The following is a 19,915-nucleotide window of genomic DNA, read 5'->3' as shown; positions in this document are numbered from 1 at the left end:
GACCCACCTGCCTCTGCCTCTGCTGGGATTATGGGTGTGCACTACCTCACTCAGTTATTAATAAAAAAGGAAATAAGTAAAAGGAACTGAAGGCTAAAGATCCAGCTCAGTTGGCAGAGAACTTGCCTAGCATTCAGAAAGGCTTGGGTATTGGACTCAGCAGCACTGAAAACAAACAAATCTAAACCTGGAAACTGTAAAACAAACACTTAATAAACAACAACAAAATTCAATTTCAATGTGCAAGTTACCTCTTGAGCCTATTCTTTCTCTGTTCTTGGCCTTCACAGCTCTGCATGGCTGGTCCCTGACAACTCTTGCAGCTCCATCTCATTCTAGGTTTCTGTCCGGCTCAGCACCCCAACTAAGCCCCCCATCAGCACACAGGGGTTTTACATCTGAACTTTCTCATTCCTACCTAGTTAGCACCTATAACCTTCAGTTCTGAACTCAAGCATTGTTTCCCCAGAGAAACTAATAAATAAAGCTTGCCTGAAGATCAGAGTGCAGAGCTAAGCCACTAGAGACCAGGCAGTGGTGGCACACACCTTTAATCCCAGCATTCAGGAGACGGACAGGAGACAGAGGCCAGCGGATCTCTGTGAGTTCAAGGCCACTCTGGGCCCTGAATGAGATTAAATCTGTCTAAAAGAGAAACAGAGCTCACACAAAAGTGGTCCCAGCCCTAGGGGGCTAGAGACAGGAGTGACGTGGCTGGGTGGAGAGAGGAACATAAGGCAGAAGGAACAGTTCAGATGCAGTCTCAGGTTTCACAGAGGCAGCAGTCAATCTGAGGAGTCGTAGAGACAGGATCACCACTTTGGTCTGAGCATTGGTAGAGCTAAGAACTCTAGTGGTTGGCTGCTCTGCTGCTCTGCTGCTCTGCTGCTGCTCTGATCCTTCAACTTTCAGACCCTGATATCTGACTCTGAGTTTTTATAATTAAGAATAATTAGGGGCTGGTGAGATGGCTCAGTGGTTAAGAGCACTGACTCCAGAGGACCGGGGTTCAATTCCCAGCACCCACATGGCAGCTCGCAGCTGTCTGTAGCTCCAGTTCAAGAGAATCTGACATCGTCATACCAATGTGCATGAAATAAAGTTGTTGGGTTTTTAAAAAAAAGAATAATTAGAATTGCCAGGCAGTGGTGGCACACGCCTTTAATCCCAGGACTCAGGAAGCAGAGGCAGGCAGGCAGATCTCTGTGAGTTCAAGGCCAGCTTGGTCTAGAAGAGCTAGTTCCCCAGGACAGGCTACAGAGAAACCCTGTTTCAAAAAAACCAAAAACCAAAAATAATAATAATAATTAGAATTTGCTACACTTACCAACCCTTCTGTAACACCCACCAACAGCAAATTCACTTCTGCCTACATGGAAGCTCAGCTACTGAGCTTCACAAAAGCAAATCTCTGTTTGGTTTTGCTTACCGTTGAATCTCTATTTCTCAACATCATCCTTGAACTTAACCAATGATTGAATTTAAAAATATAAAAATAAGGGGCTGGAGAGATGGCTCAGAGGTTAAGAGCATTGCCTGCTCTTCCAAAGGTCCTGAGTTCAATTCCCAGCAACCACATGGTAGCTCACAACCATCTGTAACGAGATCTGGTGCCCTCTTCTGGCCTGCAGGCATACACACAGACAGAATATTGTATACATAATAAATAAATAAATATTTTTAAAAAATTTAAAAAATATATAAAAATAAAAACGTAAGTCTGGCTCTCCATTATGTAAATGAGGAAACAGCTTAGAGGTGCTGAACTCTTCTAGGCTCTCCAGTGGGAACTGGCAGGTCTGAGATTCAAAGCCAAGTCTAGGATAGGCAACCTTCCATGAAATACCAGGAAAATCCTACTGGGTACATCATTGTCCATAAGAAAAAAAAGTGAGTCTACCCCAAATCCAAGGAGCAATAGTACACACCCTTTGCGACTCAGAAATAGCCTGCTTCTGGCCCACGTAGGATTCGGGCAGGGGCTACTGGAAGGGAGCCTAAGCTGGGGTGCTTGTTACCCCTGCTGTCTGGCTCAAATTTTCCCCTCAGTTAAATCGAACCCTGTCTGGAGAAGTCCCAGGCTTGCTGATGGTGGGCTGGTGGCACTTACTGGGGACACCCGGAGTTTCTCGTCCACTAGGGCTTCCCTCAGCACCAAGTGCCCAACACTTTGCAACTGCTGCAGGGAGATCACCAGGGTCCCAAGGGGCCTAGAAGAAAGGCATAGAGCTGAAGAGTGAACCAGGTGGTGACACCATTCCCTGGCTTCCTCCAGCTCTGCTTACCTGGGGCTGAACACGCGGCTACAGTTGACCACCTGTACAGACAGACTCTCCCCAGCCAGTGGAGATCCATAGTGGGGCCAACGAAACAGCTGGAGACAGAGAGACACTCATAACCGAATGCTGGGCTGACCCTTGCAGAGTCTACTCCCAACAGTCCAAACATGAGGCTACCTCTAGAACTGATCTCCCAAGCCTGGAACAACCTCCACCCATCATGGAGTTGACTTCAGTCTAGGGCTGATTTGGGACTCACAGCCAATCAAGAATTAATCCCACTAGTGTTGAGACTGACGTCTCAAACCAGGTCAGATCTTTCAAGTCTGAGATTCATACCATTTCTGGAGACCACACCTTCCAAGCCCAGGAATGACCCCTTGTGCCCCAGTATGGAGCTCCCCCCCCCCCACAAAAAAAAGTACTGTCTTCTTTCCAGCTAGGAACTGGCTATACAGACCTCACCAACATCTGCTTCTCGGCCACAATGAATTTTCCTTGTTTTCTGGGTAAAGCCTGCTCAAAAATGAAACTAGTTATTTATCAGCCCCTCCATAGACACAAATGAAACTAGTTATTTATCAGCCCTCCATAGACACAAATGAAACTAGTTATTTATCAGCCCCTCCATAGACACAAATGAAACTAGTTATTTATCAGCCCTCCATAGACACAAATCATTTACCTCATCCACCATGGGCCAGTGTCTAGTTCCCCAGCCAGGCTTAAAGAAAAGTAGAAAACAGGGAAAGAAGTCGAAGCCGGGGAGGAGGGAGACAGGTTATAGGGATAGCAAGGATTTAAGTTGGAGTCTAGGGAATGAAAATGCAAGGCTCCCCAATTCTAAAAACCCTCAGACCATCCATGCAAGTCTCACCCCGAAAGCAGAGCTTCACTTGTCTGTCATGGATGCCCGGCAGCCCTGCTATGTGCCTCACACACACGGTCAGAGCCATGGCTGCCGAGGCTCTGGCTCTCGGTCTGCCTGCTTGCCCTTCTGCCCACCTGTGTTGTCCATGACTCACTGGCTCACCCAGCAGGTTCAGCAATCCCTTCCCTTTAGTCAAACACACAGGGGGCAGGCCTGGAGGTCACGGGTGGGGAAGCACTGAGACCTGAGTGGTAGGGAAGGAGGTCATGGGTGGGAAGGATTGAGGGCTGAGAGGTGGGATAAGGTCCCTGTTGTCAGCACAGAACTCTGCCTGTACCATCTGCAGGATGGCAAGAAGCTTCAGCCTGTATCTCATCTTTATGGGGTGGGACCTGGGATACGAATGGAGAAAACGGGAATCTTAGGGTGGTCCCTGCTAGCCTATGAAGCTTCAAGGACATTGCCTTGGTTTTCTGTCTATGGCTGTGATAAAATGCCGTGACCATAAGTAACTGAGGGCGATGTCTTAGGGTTATCATTGCTGTGATGAAACACGATGACCAAAAGCAGTTTGGGGAGTAATTAAGAAAATTCCCAACAGGTTTGCCTAAACCCAATCTTACAGAGGCTTCCTACTCTCATACGACTTTGGCTTTTGTCAAGTTGACATAAAACTAGTCAGAACGATTGACCCTTGTCAACTTGACACACTATTGCAACAGTATTTAATAATAATCTTTGTTCATCCCCAAGATCTCATATTAATAAGTAACACAATATAAAATATATTGGAAATTTAAGTCTCATGGGTTTTTGTTTGTTTGTTTTGGGGGGATTTTTTGAGACAGGGTTTCTCTGTGTAACTCTCACTGTCCTGGAACTCACTCTGTAGACCAGGTTGGCCTTGAACTCACAGAGATCTTCCTGCCTCTACCTCTCAAGTGCTGGGATTAAAGGCTGTGCTACCACTGCCTGACTAAAAGTCCCACAGCTCACAGTCTCTATAAATTCAAACACTTTAAAAATTCAGGTATTGTAGGGGGAGACTGCTTGTTCATTCCCAACCACCCAGACCATGAAATAATCACTGAAACTATGTTAACTGCAATACTGTTTGGCCAATAGCTTAAGCATATTTCTAGCTAGCTCTAACATCTTAAATTAACCCATAACTATTAATCTGTGTATCTCCACATGGCTGTGGCTTACGGCAAGGCTTGGGCGTGTCCATCTTCAGTTGCTACATGGCTCTGCCTACTCTATCTCTTTCAGCCTGGCTTTACTCTGCTAAACCATTGGCCGAAAGCAGCTTCTTTATTAACCAATGGCAATAAAATATATTCACAGCGTACATCATCTCCCACATCAAGGCCTTTTTAAAATATCAGTTTCTAAAAATCAAGTCTCTATAAAACTCAAAACCCTCTTTAAAAATTCAAAGTCCCTCAAATGTGGGCTACTGTAAAATAAAAAAAATTAATTACACTTCCTCACTTCAAGAAGGAGAAACCAGGGTACAGTCACAGTCTGAAAAATCAAAATCAGACTTCTGGGACTCACAATCTTTTGGGCTCCTCCAAAGAGCTTGCCACAGCACACGTAGTTTGTCTTGTAGCTCAGGCAGGCTCCACTCCGTAACTGCTGCTGTCCTTGGTGGTCGTCCCATGGTACTGGCATTGCCAATACCATGTTGTTGGGGTATCTTGCTGCAACTGGACTGCACTTTCACTTTCAGCAATAGCCTCTCTTATGCTCTCTTCATGGTACCAAGCTTCAGTTTCTCTCTTTGACCCCTCCCACCCTGGGTCTGTTGCTGGGTCTGCTACTGCGGCTGTACCTTCACCAGCGAGCGTTCCTGCCCTCTCACAGCTGATCTCCATGACCCCCTCGAGCCTTCAAAATCACTACCACCTGAGAGACTCTTACAACTAACCAAGTTCAGCTGCCAGCATGAGCTATAGCCTAGGCTCCTCCTAGAACTCTTCTTGTGTGTTGACCCTGCAGAAATAATTCCCAGAAGATTTCACCTCAGTAGTGCTGGGCTCTTCTAATTTCTCAGTTCCAGCTGACCAGTGTCGATTGTCACAGGAAAGCAATATTTTCCTATTAGAGGTTTTGGAATCTTTTTTGTTAATCATAGTCAATTCTTCATCCCTAGCTTACCAGACACCACAGAGTCTTAATTCAAAATATGCAATGGCCCCAATAGAATCTTTTAAGTGACTCTCAAACTTCCCTCAGGAACTTCATAAGCCAGGACTCCATTATCTATATTTCTCTCAAATTCCTATCTTCCAAGTTCCTATAGAACTATTCATCCCGTTCTGAACACCCAATGGCTGTTTTAGAACAGTGTTCCAAAGTTATTCCACAGTCCTCCGAAAAACACATGGTCAGGATTGTCAAAGCAATACCCCTGTCCACAGTACCAGTTTCTGTCTTCCTTAGGGTTAACTGCTGTTATGAACCACCTTGACACAAGGCAACTTGGGGAGGGAAGGGTTTATTTGACTTTCATATCCTAAGTCACCACTCCATAACTGCTGCTGTCCTTGATGGTCATCCCATGGTATTGGCATCCCCAAAATGTTGGGGTCTCTTGAGGGAAACCAACGCAGGAACTCAAACTGGGTAAGAACCTGAAGCTGGAGCTTCATGCAGAGGTTATGGAAGCTCCAGCTAAGCCTGCTTTTTTTTTAAATAGGACCTAGGACCACTAGTCCAGGGTTGTCCTTGCCCACAATAGACTGGCCTTCCCTCTATCAGTCACTAATTAAGGCACCCTACAGGTGTAGGCACAGCTGTACACCTGCCTACACCCAATTTTTTTTTTTTTTTTTGGTTTTTCGAGTCAGGGTTTCTCTGTGGCTTTGGAGCCTGTCCTGGAACTAGCTCTTGTAGACCAGGCTGGCCTCGAACTCACAGAGATCCGCCTGCCTCTGCCTCCCAAGTGCTGGGATTAAAGGCATGTGCCACCATTTCCCGGCTCTACACCCAAATCTTATGTGGAATTTTCTCCGTTGATGAACCTTCTTCTCATGTGACCCTTCTAAATCAATCTTTAATCAAGAAAATGCCCTACAGGCCAGTGTGACTGGGACATTTTCTCAATTGCAGTTCCTTCTTCTAAGATGACCCTAGTTTGTGTCAGGTTGACATAAATAAATAAATAAATGTTTTTTGTTTGTTTTTGGTTTGGTTTGGGGTTTTTTTTTTTGGGGGGGTGGGGAGTTGAGACAGAGTTTCTCTGTATAGCCCTGGCTCTCCTGGAACTCACTATATAATCAGACTAGCCTTTAATTCAGATATCCACCTGTGTCAGGCGGTGGTGGCGCACGCCTTTAATCCCAGCACACTTGAAAGGCAGAGGCAGATGGATCTCTGTGAGTTTGAGGCCAACCTGATCTACAGAGTGGGTTCCAGGACATGATCCAAAACTACAAGAAACCCTGTCTTGAAAAACAAGATATAAAAAATAAAAACAAAAAAGCAAAAACAATCAAACAAAAACATCCACCTCCTCCTGCCTCCCTCGTGCTAGTATTAGAGGTGTGTGCCACCACACCTGGCTCAACCCTTTCTTCTGTCCTGGGGCTAAGCATGGGAGCACACAGTTGTAATTCCAATAGTTGGGAGACTGAAGCAGGAGAATTTCTCATTCAAGGTCAACTTGAGCTGCACAGTGAGACCTAGTTTCACAAAGAACAAAGATACACTGGATGAACCCCTTGTCCCCAGTGTTGCATTTGTCGAATTAATGAGAGGTTGAATGCATCCCTAGCCTACATATAGGAGCTGTACTTTGTGCGTCTTAACCAGAAGGCATGCGTGTGGAGGTCAGAAGACAGCCTGCAGGAGTGACTGTTCTTCCACCACGTGGGGCCTGGCAAGCAAACGCAGGTCGTCGGTCAGGCTTGGCAAGAAATTTTTCCTCACTGGTCCATCTCCCTGGCCCAGTTATTCCCTTCCTTTTTTTGTTTGTTTGTTTGATTTTTCAAGACAGGGTTTCTCTGTGGCGTTGGAACCTGTCCTGGAACTTGCTCTGTAGACCAAGCTCGCTGTTTTGTTTCTTGAGACAGGGTTTCTCTGTGTAGCTCTGGCTGTCCTGGAACTCGCTTGTAGACCAGGCTGGCCTTGAACTCAGAGATCTACCAGCCTCTGCCTCCCAAGTGCTGAGATTAAAGATGTGCACCACCACCATCCAGACTCCCAATTATTCCTTTTAATTACTTCCTATGTGCAGAACTTTTGTTGAGTTCTTACACATGGAGAGATGCAGACAAGAAAAGGTGAAATAGATGTGCTCCTAAGCCTGAAAAGAACATACCACAGTTACTTTCACAGTAGGAAAGAGTTGGGACTGGGGAATCTCTGAGGAGGGACGACAGAAGCCCTTTGCTGAAGAGGGAGTCTTTAAAGCAGGATCTGAGACAGAAACTGGCACCCATGGTCAGCATTTAGGGAGTGGGAAGGATTGGTGTGCCCTAGGACTTGTAATTTGGTCAGCTTGACTGAAATGCAAGGAATGTACAGGGCAGCAATGGTAGATAAGAGTGGACCATCCGAAGAACTGGGTCTTGTTATACACCTCAAGCTCTATAACATGGCTCCTCCTTGAGTAAGCTTTTATGTCCCACTAATGGCATTAGGAAGAACTGGGGATGTCGCTCAGGTAGAAGAATACTTGCCAAGCATGCAGGAGGCCATAGGTTTAATCCCAAATTACTCTAACCTCAGAATTTAGGAGATGGAGGCAGAAGGATGGGAGGTTCAAGGTCATCATGACATATATTGAGTTTGAGGCAACCCTGGGCTACAGGAGATCCTGTCCCTAAAACCTAAAAACCACTCAAAACAAACAAAAAAGCTAAACAACCACCATGGAACTCCATACTTGGCAAGAAAGGTTGCTTTTTAACTTAATCTTTTTGAGAATTTCATACATGGTATTTATATCATTTCCAGATACCCCTCCCTCTCCAACTCCTCCTGTGCCCCATCACTCCCTCTCAAAGTCATGACCTCTTCTATACTAATTAGAGCATGTGCACACACACACACCCTACCGAGCCCATTTAGTGTAGCTCTTGTATACACGTGCTTAGGACTGACCTCTTGGGATAACCTATCAGTATGTTTGCCTCTGGAAAACTGATTCTCCCTCTCTCACCAGCCACTGTTTGTCTGTAGTGCTTCACCTAGAGGTGGAGCCTTAAGAAATTCCCCTAACCAGGTTGGCATGTCTGCTGTTATTACGTGGGCCTTGTTGAGGTGACCATATTGTTGAGATTTCATGGGCGAAGCATCTCCGGCTCTTACAATCCTCCTGATCCTTCTTCCCATGTTTCCTAAGCCTTGGGTGTTAGGGGTTGCATTGTAGATGTGTGGGGGGTCTACGTGACCCCCAGGGCCAGCAAAGGGTCACTCAAGTGAGGCAAGAGGGATTCAACATGACTCAGTAGTTAGTTCAAACTTCTAGAGTCTCACCCTGGGCAGTTTACTTTAGGCGTGTTTCAGCAGAGCACAATTTTGAAAAAGGATTCCTCATGGTCATTACTTCATCCTATGCATACAATAAATCTTAAGGCTTGACTATATCAACACTCTTTGTAAAGTCCATGTGGCCTCTTCTGTGAAGATGGGTTCTAGTGACTGAGAAACAATGCTCAAGAGAAGGGCTTAGGGAAGATGACTGAGACAAACACAAGAGTCTGGAGGAGTCAGGAGTGACCTGGCCATACAGAGACCACAAAAGTCACCAGGCTATACATCTCTTCCTTTGAGAGACAACCCCATCGTTTAACATTCCTGGTTCCCTTACTGCTTACCTGTGAGCACAAGGACCTCTATGTCCCCTACACAGGTAAAACCTCGGGGCCGACAATACATTATCACCCATTCTCTGGATTTTGACGAGTTGTGGATCTCTGCCATAGCCTCTGTGTGCTGCAAAAAGAAGCTGCTTTGGTGAGGAGTGAGAGCTGCACTTCCCTGCAGGTCTCAGTGCTTAGAATACAACTAGAAACTTTATTGACTGAGGAAAATGGTAACAGTAGATTCCCCTCTAGGGTCTATAACCCCTTCAGCCACATAGAGTTGGCCACGTTTACACCCGGCATGAATTCCCTCCTACTGAGTGGCTCTTCAGTCCAATTGAATAGCTATTGGTGACCCTTGAGATAATAGTGCGCTACTGTACTACTGGGGACATTTCACCCGCTGGTCATTGTTCGGGTTCGTTGGCTTTACAGATGGACAGACTGTGAAAGTAGATAGGTTGATTGTTACATCGCATCTCCCCATATAATAGCTGTGATACTATGAGAGCTAGGCCTTAAGGAGGGACCTTCTGGAAAAGTTACAGCTCGATTCTCCCAAGTTCTGCATCCAAAGCATATGGTGTTTGCAGCAATAGATTCTTACCTTCAAGTTCTGGGAGGCAACCAAGGGCCACTGTTGCAGGAAGGAGAGAGCCGCTTGTTGGTCCTGGCCGCCCAGCTAACTTACTCCCGAAATCATCACACAGAAACTGTATTTATTAAATCACTGCTTGGCCCATTAGCTCTAACTTATTGGCTAACTCTTACATATTAATTTAACCCATTTATATTCATCTGTGTATCACCATGTGGCAGTGGCTTAGCAGCAAGGTTCATAGCGTCCTATCTCTGGCGGCTCCATGGCGTCTCTCTGACTCTGCCTCCTTTCTCCCAGCATTCCCTCTTCCACGCCTACCTAAGTTTGGCCCTATCAACAGGCCAAGGCAGTTTCTTTATTCATTAATGAAAGCAACACATAGACAGAAGGACCTCCTACACCAGGCCACAGCAATAGCTTATTGTTGCTGGAATGAGAAATACTCCCCATTCCTCAGCTTACACACTGGGTGCAGAGCTGATGGCACTGTTTGGGGAGGCTTAGGAGGTGCGGTCTTGTTCGAAGAAGTCTGTCGCTTGAAGTCAAGCTTTGGGAATTTAGAGACTTGCACCATTTCCACTTTGTTCTCTACTTCGTGTTTGCGGTTCAAGCTAAGAGCTTTCAGCCCAGCTGGTTGGTGATGGTGCACACCTTTAATGCCAGTACTCAGGAGGTAGAAGAGGGTGGGATCTCTGTGAGTTTGCGGACATCCTAGTATATGTAACAGGTTCCAGGCCAGCCAGAGCTACAGAGACCCTGTCCCAAAAATAAAGTATACAGCCGGGTGGTAGTGGCGCACGTCTTTAATCCCAGCACTAAGGAGGCAGAGGAAGAGGCAGAGGCAGAAGGATCTCTGTAAGATAGCAGACATCAACCTCCGGTCCCACAAACGAAGCCATAAAAAAAAAGCGGGCGTCCGCTTGGCAGCCAGTGACGTCACGCGACTCTGTGACGTGGCTCCTCTGTGACGGCAGTAGTGGGCAGAGTCGGCCGCTCCGCTCGGGGCTCAGGCAGGATCTGACCCCCGGTGGCGCGCGGCAGCGGAGGGAGGGCCGAGGGCTTTGGCTGCGGCGACTTCGGCTTCCCCTGGGAAGTCCCAGGGCAGGATGCGGCGGAGCCCCCGCTCAGGCTCGGCCGCATCCTCTCACAATCCCGCACCCGACTTCTTCAGCGAGAACAGCAATAGTTCCCACAGCGTGACTTCGGGGGACAGCAATGGGCGCCGGTCCGCTGGGCCGGAGCTCGAGCAGCCCGAGGGCAGAAGGGCCCGGGGCTCGAGCTGTGGTGAGCCCGCCATAAGCCCAGGAGTGCCCGGAGGAGACACCTGGGCAGGAAGCTCTCTGCCGAAGCCTGCGCCTCGGAGCCACAATGGCCAGACCGCCTGTGGCGCGGCAACCGTGAGGGGCGGGGCCTCGGGTGCGGGCGGGGTCGAGCCCGGGGGCGAGAGGGCGGGACGGCCTCTCGGGGCGGGGCGGGGCCCGGCGCGGACTAGGGTGCAGTTCCCATCTCGCCCCTGAGGGGGCGCGCTCCATGCGAGTCCCTGAGGGGCGGGGCACGGTGCCATGGCCGGTCCCGGGAGGGGGCGGAGGCGATCCAGTGTTTGGGCCTGGCTGAGGAGGCGCCGCAGCGCCAGCGCGAGTGGCAGCCTGGACCCGAGCCCCGCCGCACTGAGACTCAGGCATGGGGGTGCGGCGTTAGCGAGGCCAGTTAGAGAGGCTGCCCAGCTGTTTAGCACTAGGTTCAGGAGCCTGCGCCCGGGCCCCGGGGGAAGTGCGGGGCTGCGGTGCCCAAGACCTCAATGGAGCCCTGGGCTCCCGCAGAACCGGGTGAATCTTCTGCAGTCTTGGAGGAGCAGCTCAACCTTCTCCCGGCTCTGGATCTGAGGCAGGAGATGCCTCCCACGCGGATGTCCAAGAGCTTCCTGAGTACGAGCCAGGACAGCCCCATTCTCTCGAACCTGGCACTCGGAACCCCAGTTCTCCTCCCGAGCCCGGGTCCGAGAATCCAGCCCAATCTCCTCTGACCTGGCACTCGGAACCCCAGTTCTGCCCAAGCCTGAGCCCAAGAGTCCAGCCTCGGCTCGTTTTCCCAGCCCACCCTCACCTCCTGAGTCCCAGGACCTTGCCCCTGGCCCTTGCCGAGCCTTTCTGAACCTGCACCACCTCACCCACATGGCTTGCCCTCTCTGAGACGTTTCTCCTGTCCCCGTCCCCAGGCCTCCTCTTTCAGGTGCTGAGCGTATTGTTATCAGTGGCAGGAGACGCGCTGGTCAGTGTGTACAGGTCAGAGGAAGAATGGGCAGGGATGGCTCAGGGAAGGGCAGCAGGGCTGGGTCCCACCAAAGCTAGAACCCTGGGGTCGAGGCTAGGGTGGGTTAGGGCCTCAGGCTTCCATCCTGGTTCTTCAGGGAAGTCTGCTCCATCCGCTTCCTGTTCAGTTCTTTGTCGCTCCTGAGCATCTTTCTGGCAGGTGAGGAGCTTCGACTCCCTGGGGCCCCAGCTCTGCAGGTTTGCAGCCAAATTCAGCTCACATGTCCCTGTGCCCCTCGGCCCACTCTAGTGACCCCGCTTGGTCTCGTCTCTCACTGTCAGTCCTTCTGCAGCCCCAGCCCCAAACTCCCTTGCTTTCCTCCCAGTTCCCTTATATCAGCGGATGCCCCGTTCTTTTTCTAGTGTTCTGGTGGGGTCTCCTGTACCTGGTCCCCACTTTGGAGAATGTGAGTTGGAGAGACCGTCTCCAGGCGGAGTGGAGGTTGTGGGGAGGGCATCACTGGGTTGCTGGGAGGGGCAGTGTAGGAAGCACTGAGTGCAATCCCCAGAGGCCAACCCAGAATGGGAGGGAAAGGGTAGTAAACCTCAAAAAGGGAGGTTCTGGGAGTCTAGCCACACCTTGCTGACTTTGGAGAGGTTGCTTATTCGTCCCTCCCTCAACAGGAGCCTCAGGAGATGCTGACTCTAAGGTGAAAGAGGGCAGATGGGGTGGGAGCTGGGCAGCTCTGCAAATCTCTCTTTGGGGGCCTTCAGAAAGGCGTGCACAGGGATGGGTAGCTAACACATGGCACCTGCCTCCCCAATCCAGCCAATACCACCAGCGCGTGCACTCCCAGAGCCAACAGCTGCAGCAGCTGCAGAAGGAGCTGAATAATCTTCACAAGGAGGTGTCCAGCGTGCGCGCAGCCCACAGTGAGGTGAGTCCCCTCCACGGGGACTCGGGGACAGGGCTGCGCTTTGGAACTGGCACATCCTGGGTCCTGAGATGAATCTTCACCCCCGATACCCACTGTGGGGACTCTTTCCCAAGGCCCTTAAGGTCCTATCTGAATATCGTGTTACCGAGAAGCAGGGCCACTGCAACCCTCCTGTTCCACCCTCTGCCTTTAGAGAGTGGCCAAGCTTGTGTTCCAGAGGCTGAATGAGGACTTCGTGCGGAAACCCGACTATGCCCTGAGCTCTGTGGGTAAGACGTAGTAGACACGTGGAAAGAAGCAGACTCTGGAACCTAGATAATGGCATTGATGAGAAAGGCTGGGAGTCCCTAAAAGTGACTTGTGCCCACCCAGGAGCCTCTATCGACCTGGAGAAGACCTCCAGTGACTATAAAGACACCAACACTGCCTACTTCTGGAATCGCTTGAGCTTCTGGAGCTATGCTCGCCCACCCTCAGTCATACTGGAGGTGGGCCTGGAACCAGGGTGCTGGGGATGGTGCCAATGGGCAAGAGCCGGGAGAGAGGACTGGAATTGAGGTCAGGTTGGCTTCAGAAGGGTGCCCCACTGGAGGCAGGGGCTGGCATGGTGTGGGAAGGTTCCTGCCAAGCCAAGGATGCCGTTAAACTGAAGAGAACTGAAGTGCTGGGGACTCAGCATTGCCTCACGTGGATAGGCAAGAACCAAGGCAGAAGAAGGCAGAGCTCTGGGTTGAGCAGCAGCCCGAGGACAGGGTCTTGCTCTACAGCTCAGGCTGCCCTCCAGTTCTCAGTACTGTCTGGTCTTGGATTTGTCATGTGTTCTGATAGTCTGTCTAAACCCCTGCAGCCAGATGTGTTCCCTGGAAACTGCTGGGCCTTTGAAGGTGACCAAGGTCAGGTGGTGATCCGACTGCCAGGCCATGTGCAGCTAAGCGACATCACCCTACAGCATCCTCCACCCACCGTGGCACACACTGGAGGAGCCAGCAGTGCACCCCGGGACTTTGCAGTCTTTGTGAGTGGGGCGGGGACCAGGAGGTGGAGCATCTGCTTAGGAAACCCTAGACAGTGGTGAGAACTATTGCCAGTGCGTGTCATTGTTTGCTCATCTGTAAACTGGACATAACGCATGTGGGCCGCTACAGGCTGTAATGAGCATCACCATATCCAGATAGTAAGTAGGCTTGGCTTTCTAAGCTCTCTATGTATTATTTCATTGCTTCTGCAAAACCTATGAAGTACTGTTGTTTCCTCCCATCTGAAGGGGAATGATCGTGCTCTAAAAGGAGCAATTACAAGCTCAGTCACATTACTTTTTTTTTTTTTTTTTTTTTTTTGCTTTTTCGAGACAGGGTTTCTCTGTGGCTTTGGAGCCTGTCCTGGAACTAGCTCTGTAGACCAGGCTGGTCTCGAACTCACAGAGATCCACCTGCCTCTGCCTCCCAAGTGCTGGGATTAAAGGCGTGCGCCACCATCGCCCCGCAAGTCACATGACTTTTTAAAAAAGATTTAAGTATGAGTGGTTTTGCCTGTATGTAAGTAGTGCATCACATGCATGCCTAGTGCCCCAGAAAGTCAGAAGATACTGGTAGGTTCTCTGAACTGGAGTTAAGAACTGTGAGCTGCCATGTGGGTCCCTGGCAAGAGTCATCTTTCCTGCCCTGCTAACAACTTTCTAGTAGCCTGGTTGGTTTGCTTAAGACAGGGCCTTCTGTGCAGCCCAGGCTGACCTTAAACTCACTCCTGCCTTAGCATCCCTGGTGCTAGGCTATCCTGGCTGTTACATTCCACACTACACATGCTATGTTAGAGCATGAACCAGAGCACAGGTAGCTGTGGATGTGTTGACGGCCCTGAACAAAGCTGTCCCCTGCTTCCTCTGTACCTCACTGTTCCCCCATACACTCTTCCCTCCAGGGGCTCCAAGCTGATGATGAGACGGAAGTGTTCTTGGGAAAATTCACCTTTGATGTGCAGAAATCTGAAATTCAAACTTTCCACCTACAGGTGTGTTTTTCTCTGGGGGTGGGAGTGCTAAATTGGGGCAGTGGACATTGGTGGGAAGGACAGTCTTGAGAGCAGTTGTTGGCATGACCCGTTTGTCTCCCCAGAATGACCCTCCATCAGCCTTCCCCAAGGTGAAGATTCAGATTCGAAGCAACTGGGGCCATCCCCGTTTCACATGCTTATATCGAGTCCGTGCCCACGGCGTGCGGATCTCGGAGTGGGCAGACAATGCCACAGGGGTCACTGGGGGACCCAATTAAAAATGCTGATGGTTGGAGGAGAATTGAGATTTTTTTTTTTTTTTTTGGTTTTTTGAGACAGGGTTTCTCTGTGGCTTTGGAGCCTGTCCTGGAACTAGCTCTTGTAGACCAGGCTGGTCTCGAACTTACAGAGATCTGCCTGCCTCTGCCTCCCAAGTGCTGGGATTAAAGGCGTGCGCCACCATCGCCCAGCAAGAATTGAGATTTGTGCATCAGTGCTGGGAGGTCACCTTTGGGGGCAAGCTCTGGTTGGCTGGGGCAGGTTAGTATGGCACAACACGGCCCTCAACACATCCTTTTCTCAAGTCCAGAGTCACATAGTAGCAGCAGGTAGTGCCTACAGTGTCTACCATGTGCAAGAGAAAGTGTTGTGACATTCCACACTGTACACAATGCAGCTTGATCCTCGATACAGGGACGGAAACTTGGGCAGCAACTCGCTCCACTCATACTCGGGAAAAGGAACCCAAGAACGGGGTCTCCCTCACGAGGCATCTCAGCTGGAGAGCTCTCAGCAGCTGAAGCCATCCCCAGTTCCTGGAAATGTCCTTAGTTCTTGCTACGTACAGATTTAGAGGGAAACTCTCCTCTGGCAAACAGTGGAAAGCTAAGACCTGGAAATTTCTAGGACACCTTTTGAGCAAAGCTGACCTACATTTGGTAGCCTTCATGCAGCTGGTCATTTCTAGGGCCTTAGGTGTAGGACATGTGATGTTCATCAGATCTAATAGTCTTCACTGTAATGGCTAAAAGAACTGGCCAGGGTGGTGGGAAGTGCAAACAGGCAGTCAAATAATTAGAGTTCCTACGGGTGGAGAAAATAGACTAGCATGAGCAAAGAGAAGCATTATTTATCTTGGCTGTTGGGATCCTTCCTCCTGACATGTGAGGCAGAACGCTTCCCCACCTGTTTAAATTAGGGTGATAGTATTTTGTCATTGGAAGACATTGGAAGTGCCCACAGCAAGTGTTCTGAAAACCTCAGGTTTGGGGGCTGGACAGATGGTAGTGGATAAGAGCCCTGGCTGCCCTTCCAGAGAACCTGAGTTTGATTCCCAGCAACCACACGGTGGCTTGCAACCTAATGTAACTCCAGTTCTAGGGAAGGTGGTGCCTCTTAGAGCATTCTCAGGTACATGTACACTCAAGCAGGCAAAACACTCAAAAGTTCAACAAAAAAAGCTAAGGTTAGAGGGCTGGGGAGATGGCTCAGTGGTTAAGAGCATTGCCTGCTCTTCCAAAGGTCCTGAGTTCAATTCCCAGCAACCACATGGTGGCTCACAACCATCTGTAAAGAGGTCTGGCGCCCTCTTCTGGCCTTCAGGCATACAAGACAGAATATTGTATATCTAATAAATAAATATTTTAAAAAAAACTTTATAAAAAAAAGCTAAGGTTAGGGCTGGTGAGATGTCTCAGTAGGGGAAGCCCACCATGCCTGGCAATCAGAACTTAATCCCTGGGGCCCACATGGTGGAAGAGAACTCCACGAAGTTACCCTGTGACCTCCACATGCTGTAGCACTTTCACACAAAAATTTTAAATGAAATAAAAAAAAAACAACTAAGGGTCATTAAGATGACTCAAGTGGGTGAAAGGGGCTTGCCACCAAGTCTTAGGACCTGAATTTGGTCTCTGAGACCCATAATAGCTAGCCAAGTCCCGCAGTTGGCTTTTGACATCCATGTGTACCATGGAACATACAAAATAAATGTACTAGAAACAAATTAAAATGAAGGTTACAGATAGAACTAAGGGCTGGCCATGGCCTTTAATTTTGATACTCAGGAGGCAAAAGTGGGGGGATTTCTATGAGTTTGAGCCCAGTTGGTTCAGTGCTATATAGACTGTTGAAAAAAACAAAACAAAAAAACCCAGACTGGGCATAGTAGTGCACACCTTTAATTCAGCACTTGGGAGGCGGGGACAGGTGGACCGACAGAGCTAGCAGAGCATCAGTTTGCCTAGTCTGCAAGACCCGTGGTCTTGGTTTCAGTTCTCAGTACACATACACAGAGGACAGTTTAACCATAGGAAGCAAAACCCTTAAGACTTTGCATACATTTTAACTCACTATGTAGCCCAGGTTGGCATAAAATTCATAAAGTTCAAGGCAATACTCCTGCCTCAGGCATTCCAGTGCTAGGACCGTAGACATGAACCACCTCACTAAGCTTCTGTTTATACTTTTCATACATGTATGTTGAGTATTGACCTCTAGTATGGAGGTCAGAGGAAAACTTTGTAGAGTTAATTTTCTCCTTCCACCTTTACATGGATCCTATAAATAGAATTCAGGTTGTTAGGCTTGTGCAGCAAGCACTTAATCCAATCAGCAATCTTAGAAGGTTCTCTATGGCTTTTTAAAACAGGGTCTTTTGTTTTTGTTTTGTTTTTTCAAGACAGGGTTTCTCTGTAGCTTTGGAGCCTGTCCTAGAACTAGCTCTTGTAGACAGGCTGGTCTAGAACTCACAGAGATCCACCTGCCTCTGCTTCCCAAGTGCCGGGATTAAAGGTGTGCGCCGCCACCACCCAGCTTAAACAGGGTCTTATGTAGCGGAAGATGTCCTTAACTCTACAGCTCCCAAAATATATCCAAAGATAAGCTAAGTGGTAGAGCTCAACGCTAGCATGACCCTAGGCACAATTCCCAGCACCAAAAACAAAACAAAACAAATGTAGCCACTGAGGGAGTATTTATTGATAAATGGATACATTTTTAAAAGCAGATTAGCATATATAAAAATAAAATTTTCACACTGAATATAAAAATATGAAACAGTAACAACTGAGGGGAAAATACTGTGAACAACAGAATGAAGACTGACACACACAGCCCATCAAGAGGCTACTGAGAATAAAGTCAAGGTAGGAGTGACACCTAGCCATATGTAGGTATGGAAATAAATTCAAACTAAAAATGTGAGATCTGGGGAAGAAGGTGACTTGGAAAAAGAGACAAGGCAGTTGTAATAAGGCATCCAAAATAAATGCAAACCAGATACAAAGAGTATATGTGATATTTTAAAGTTCTTTTGTCTGACCTGAAACTCCTAGTATAGAATGAATCCACATCAAACCTGCAGCCGTCCACCTGCCTTGACTCCAATCATTGTTCCCATTATCTCCCCTCCTCCCTTGCCCAGAGACTGGGTTTCTGTGTGTAACAGTCCTCGCTTTGTAGACCAGGTTGGTTGGCCTCAACTCAAAAAGTTTCAAGTGGCACTGCCTCACGAGTGCTGAGGTTAAAGGTGTGCACCACTTGCCAGGCAACTCTTTTTATGTGAGACTGATATTTGAAACCATGTTTTCCTTTTTTTTAGACACAGGGTTTCTCTTGCTCTCTTGCTGTCCTGGAACTTGCTCTGTAGAACAAGCTGACCTCAAACTCAAAAGATCCACCTGCCTCTGCCTCCTGAGTGCCGGGATTAAATGTATGTGCCACCACACCCAGTTTTTAATCAATGTTTTATCAGATTAGAAAACAAATTTTAAAATACTTCTGCTTCCTGTGTGCTGGGATTCAAGTTGTACACAACCATGACTGACTGGCAGATTGGGTGAAATTTTAATTCTGGGTGAAATTTTAATTCTGCACTTAAAAGTTCCCTTCCTCCCTGCAAAAGAAAATCTGTTTTTCCAAACCAGGCACCAAGTGTACCATAGTTTCATCTACTCCATTAGCTAAGGAAGGAGGATCTCTTGAATCCAAAGAGTCTGAAGTCAGCCTGGGCAATGTGGTTAAGATGTGTCCCTCCTATAAAGTTTTTTTTTTTTTTTAAACTCAAAACTATAAATCTTTTATTTTTTTATTTTTTTAAATTTATTTATCTATTAAGGATTTCTGCCCCCTCCCCGCCTATAAAGTTTTTTTTCTTTCTTTTTTCTCTTATTGTTCTTCCTATAAAGTTTTTACAAAATGAATATAGATGTTAAATCTCTAATATAAAAAAGCTACTAAGCTGTACATAGTGGGGCATGCTTATAATCCTAGCACTCAGGAGATGGAGGCAAGAGGACCAGAAATTCAAGACATCTTTGACTACACACGTAGGGCCAGGCCAGCCTGAACTACATGAGACCTTAACTCAAAAAAAAAAAAAAAAAAAATAGGACTATGAACCAGGCACAGTAGCACATCCCAGCGTCCGTGAGGTTAAGGCAGATGGTGAACTGCAGGCCATCCTGGGCTACACAAGTGTTCCCAAAGAACAGGGGAACAAACCTAGCACAGGAGGTCTAGTAACCCTCACTCTCTCAGCTTCGCCACCTCTAACAGCTTCCATCCTGATCATGTTCCAAGCTCAGCTACACCCAGAGGAAGGGACAACCACATGCTTACTTTATATACCAACTTTGTTTTCAAAGTTAGTCTCTGGGGTGATTAGACCCAACTTGCTTGGATAGGGTTATCAGACTTTCACTAAACAAGGCCAAGGCCAACAAAGACTCGGGTCAAAGTAAGCAAGGCTGTCTATACCAGTGTGTAACCCCGAGAAAGGGGTGATCTTTATACTAGTCTTTCCTGAATGAGATGGGTCCAGGGCAGGTAGGTTGGTCAAGAGCAGCAATAGCAGAAGCAAGTATAAATGTATCAACTATACGGGGAAAATGTGCAGGGTTGGTCCACGGCCTAAAGGACTGAGTGGGCTAAAGTTTGAAACAGACTGACCATAGCCTACTCTCCAAGGGAACCTATGTCTGGGGGGGCTGTGCAGGGCCCTTGGCTGGAGCTGGAGGTGCTTTCAATGGGGCCCAACCTTGGGCTCTGAAGTAGGAAACCAGCTGAGTAGGCACTTCTGCAAGTACAGTCTGTGCTAATGTCTCCCGTGGAGCCTGTCAGGAGAAGAAAGGCAAAGTCAATGAGAGCCTGTAAGTGTCCACATCTTACCTG

General features: G+C 48.3%; 3 protein-coding genes across 11 annotated transcripts in view; 1 reads left to right on the top strand and 2 right to left on the bottom strand.

Moving 5' to 3' along the window:
• The window catches only part of LOC102001491 (fer-1-like protein 4), a 35,496-nt gene extending 32,261 nt beyond the window's left edge, over positions 1-3,235 (bottom strand). The window contains exons 1-4 of the mRNA XM_005363153.1: positions 3,157-3,235; positions 2,740-2,795; positions 2,286-2,374; positions 2,111-2,210 (exon numbers count right to left, since the gene is read on the bottom strand). Of these exons, the coding sequence (XP_005363210.1) occupies positions 2,111-2,210; positions 2,286-2,374; positions 2,740-2,795; positions 3,157-3,235 (324 nt within the window). The remainder of the gene's footprint in view (positions 1-2,110; positions 2,211-2,285; positions 2,375-2,739; positions 2,796-3,156) is intronic.
• A 7,304-nt stretch (positions 3,236-10,539) lies between these two features.
• Positions 10,540-15,047, top strand: Spag4 (sperm associated antigen 4). The gene is made up of 12 exons (XM_005363059.3): positions 10,540-10,983; positions 11,388-11,492; positions 11,783-11,849; positions 11,975-12,036; positions 12,240-12,283; positions 12,501-12,526; positions 12,646-12,754; positions 12,948-13,023; positions 13,127-13,242; positions 13,602-13,769; positions 14,672-14,761; positions 14,866-15,047. The coding sequence occupies exons 1-12, from the start codon at positions 10,674-10,676 to the stop codon at positions 15,019-15,021; spliced, it is 1,329 nt and encodes a 442-aa protein (XP_005363116.1). The 5' UTR covers positions 10,540-10,673; the 3' UTR covers positions 15,022-15,047.
• Positions 15,048-17,698: 2,651 nt separating this feature from the next.
• The window catches only part of Cpne1 (copine 1), a 42,686-nt gene continuing 40,469 nt past the window's right edge, over positions 17,699-19,915 (bottom strand). For all 9 annotated transcript variants that reach the window (XM_026787283.1, XM_005363056.3, XM_013352135.2 and 6 more), the window contains one exon: positions 17,699-19,857. In XM_026787283.1, coding sequence (XP_026643084.1) covers positions 19,717-19,857 — 141 coding nt within the window. In that variant the 3' untranslated portion in view covers positions 17,699-19,716. The remainder of the gene's footprint in view (positions 19,858-19,915) is intronic.

The sequence above is a fragment of the Microtus ochrogaster genome, linkage group LG8, assembly GCF_000317375.1.
Source record: "Microtus ochrogaster isolate Prairie Vole_2 linkage group LG8, MicOch1.0, whole genome shotgun sequence".
Classification (NCBI taxonomy): Eukaryota; Metazoa; Chordata; class Mammalia; order Rodentia; family Cricetidae; genus Microtus; species Microtus ochrogaster.
The sequence above is the reverse complement of the archived record's forward strand: the minus strand, read 5'-3'. Positions and strand labels throughout refer to the sequence as shown.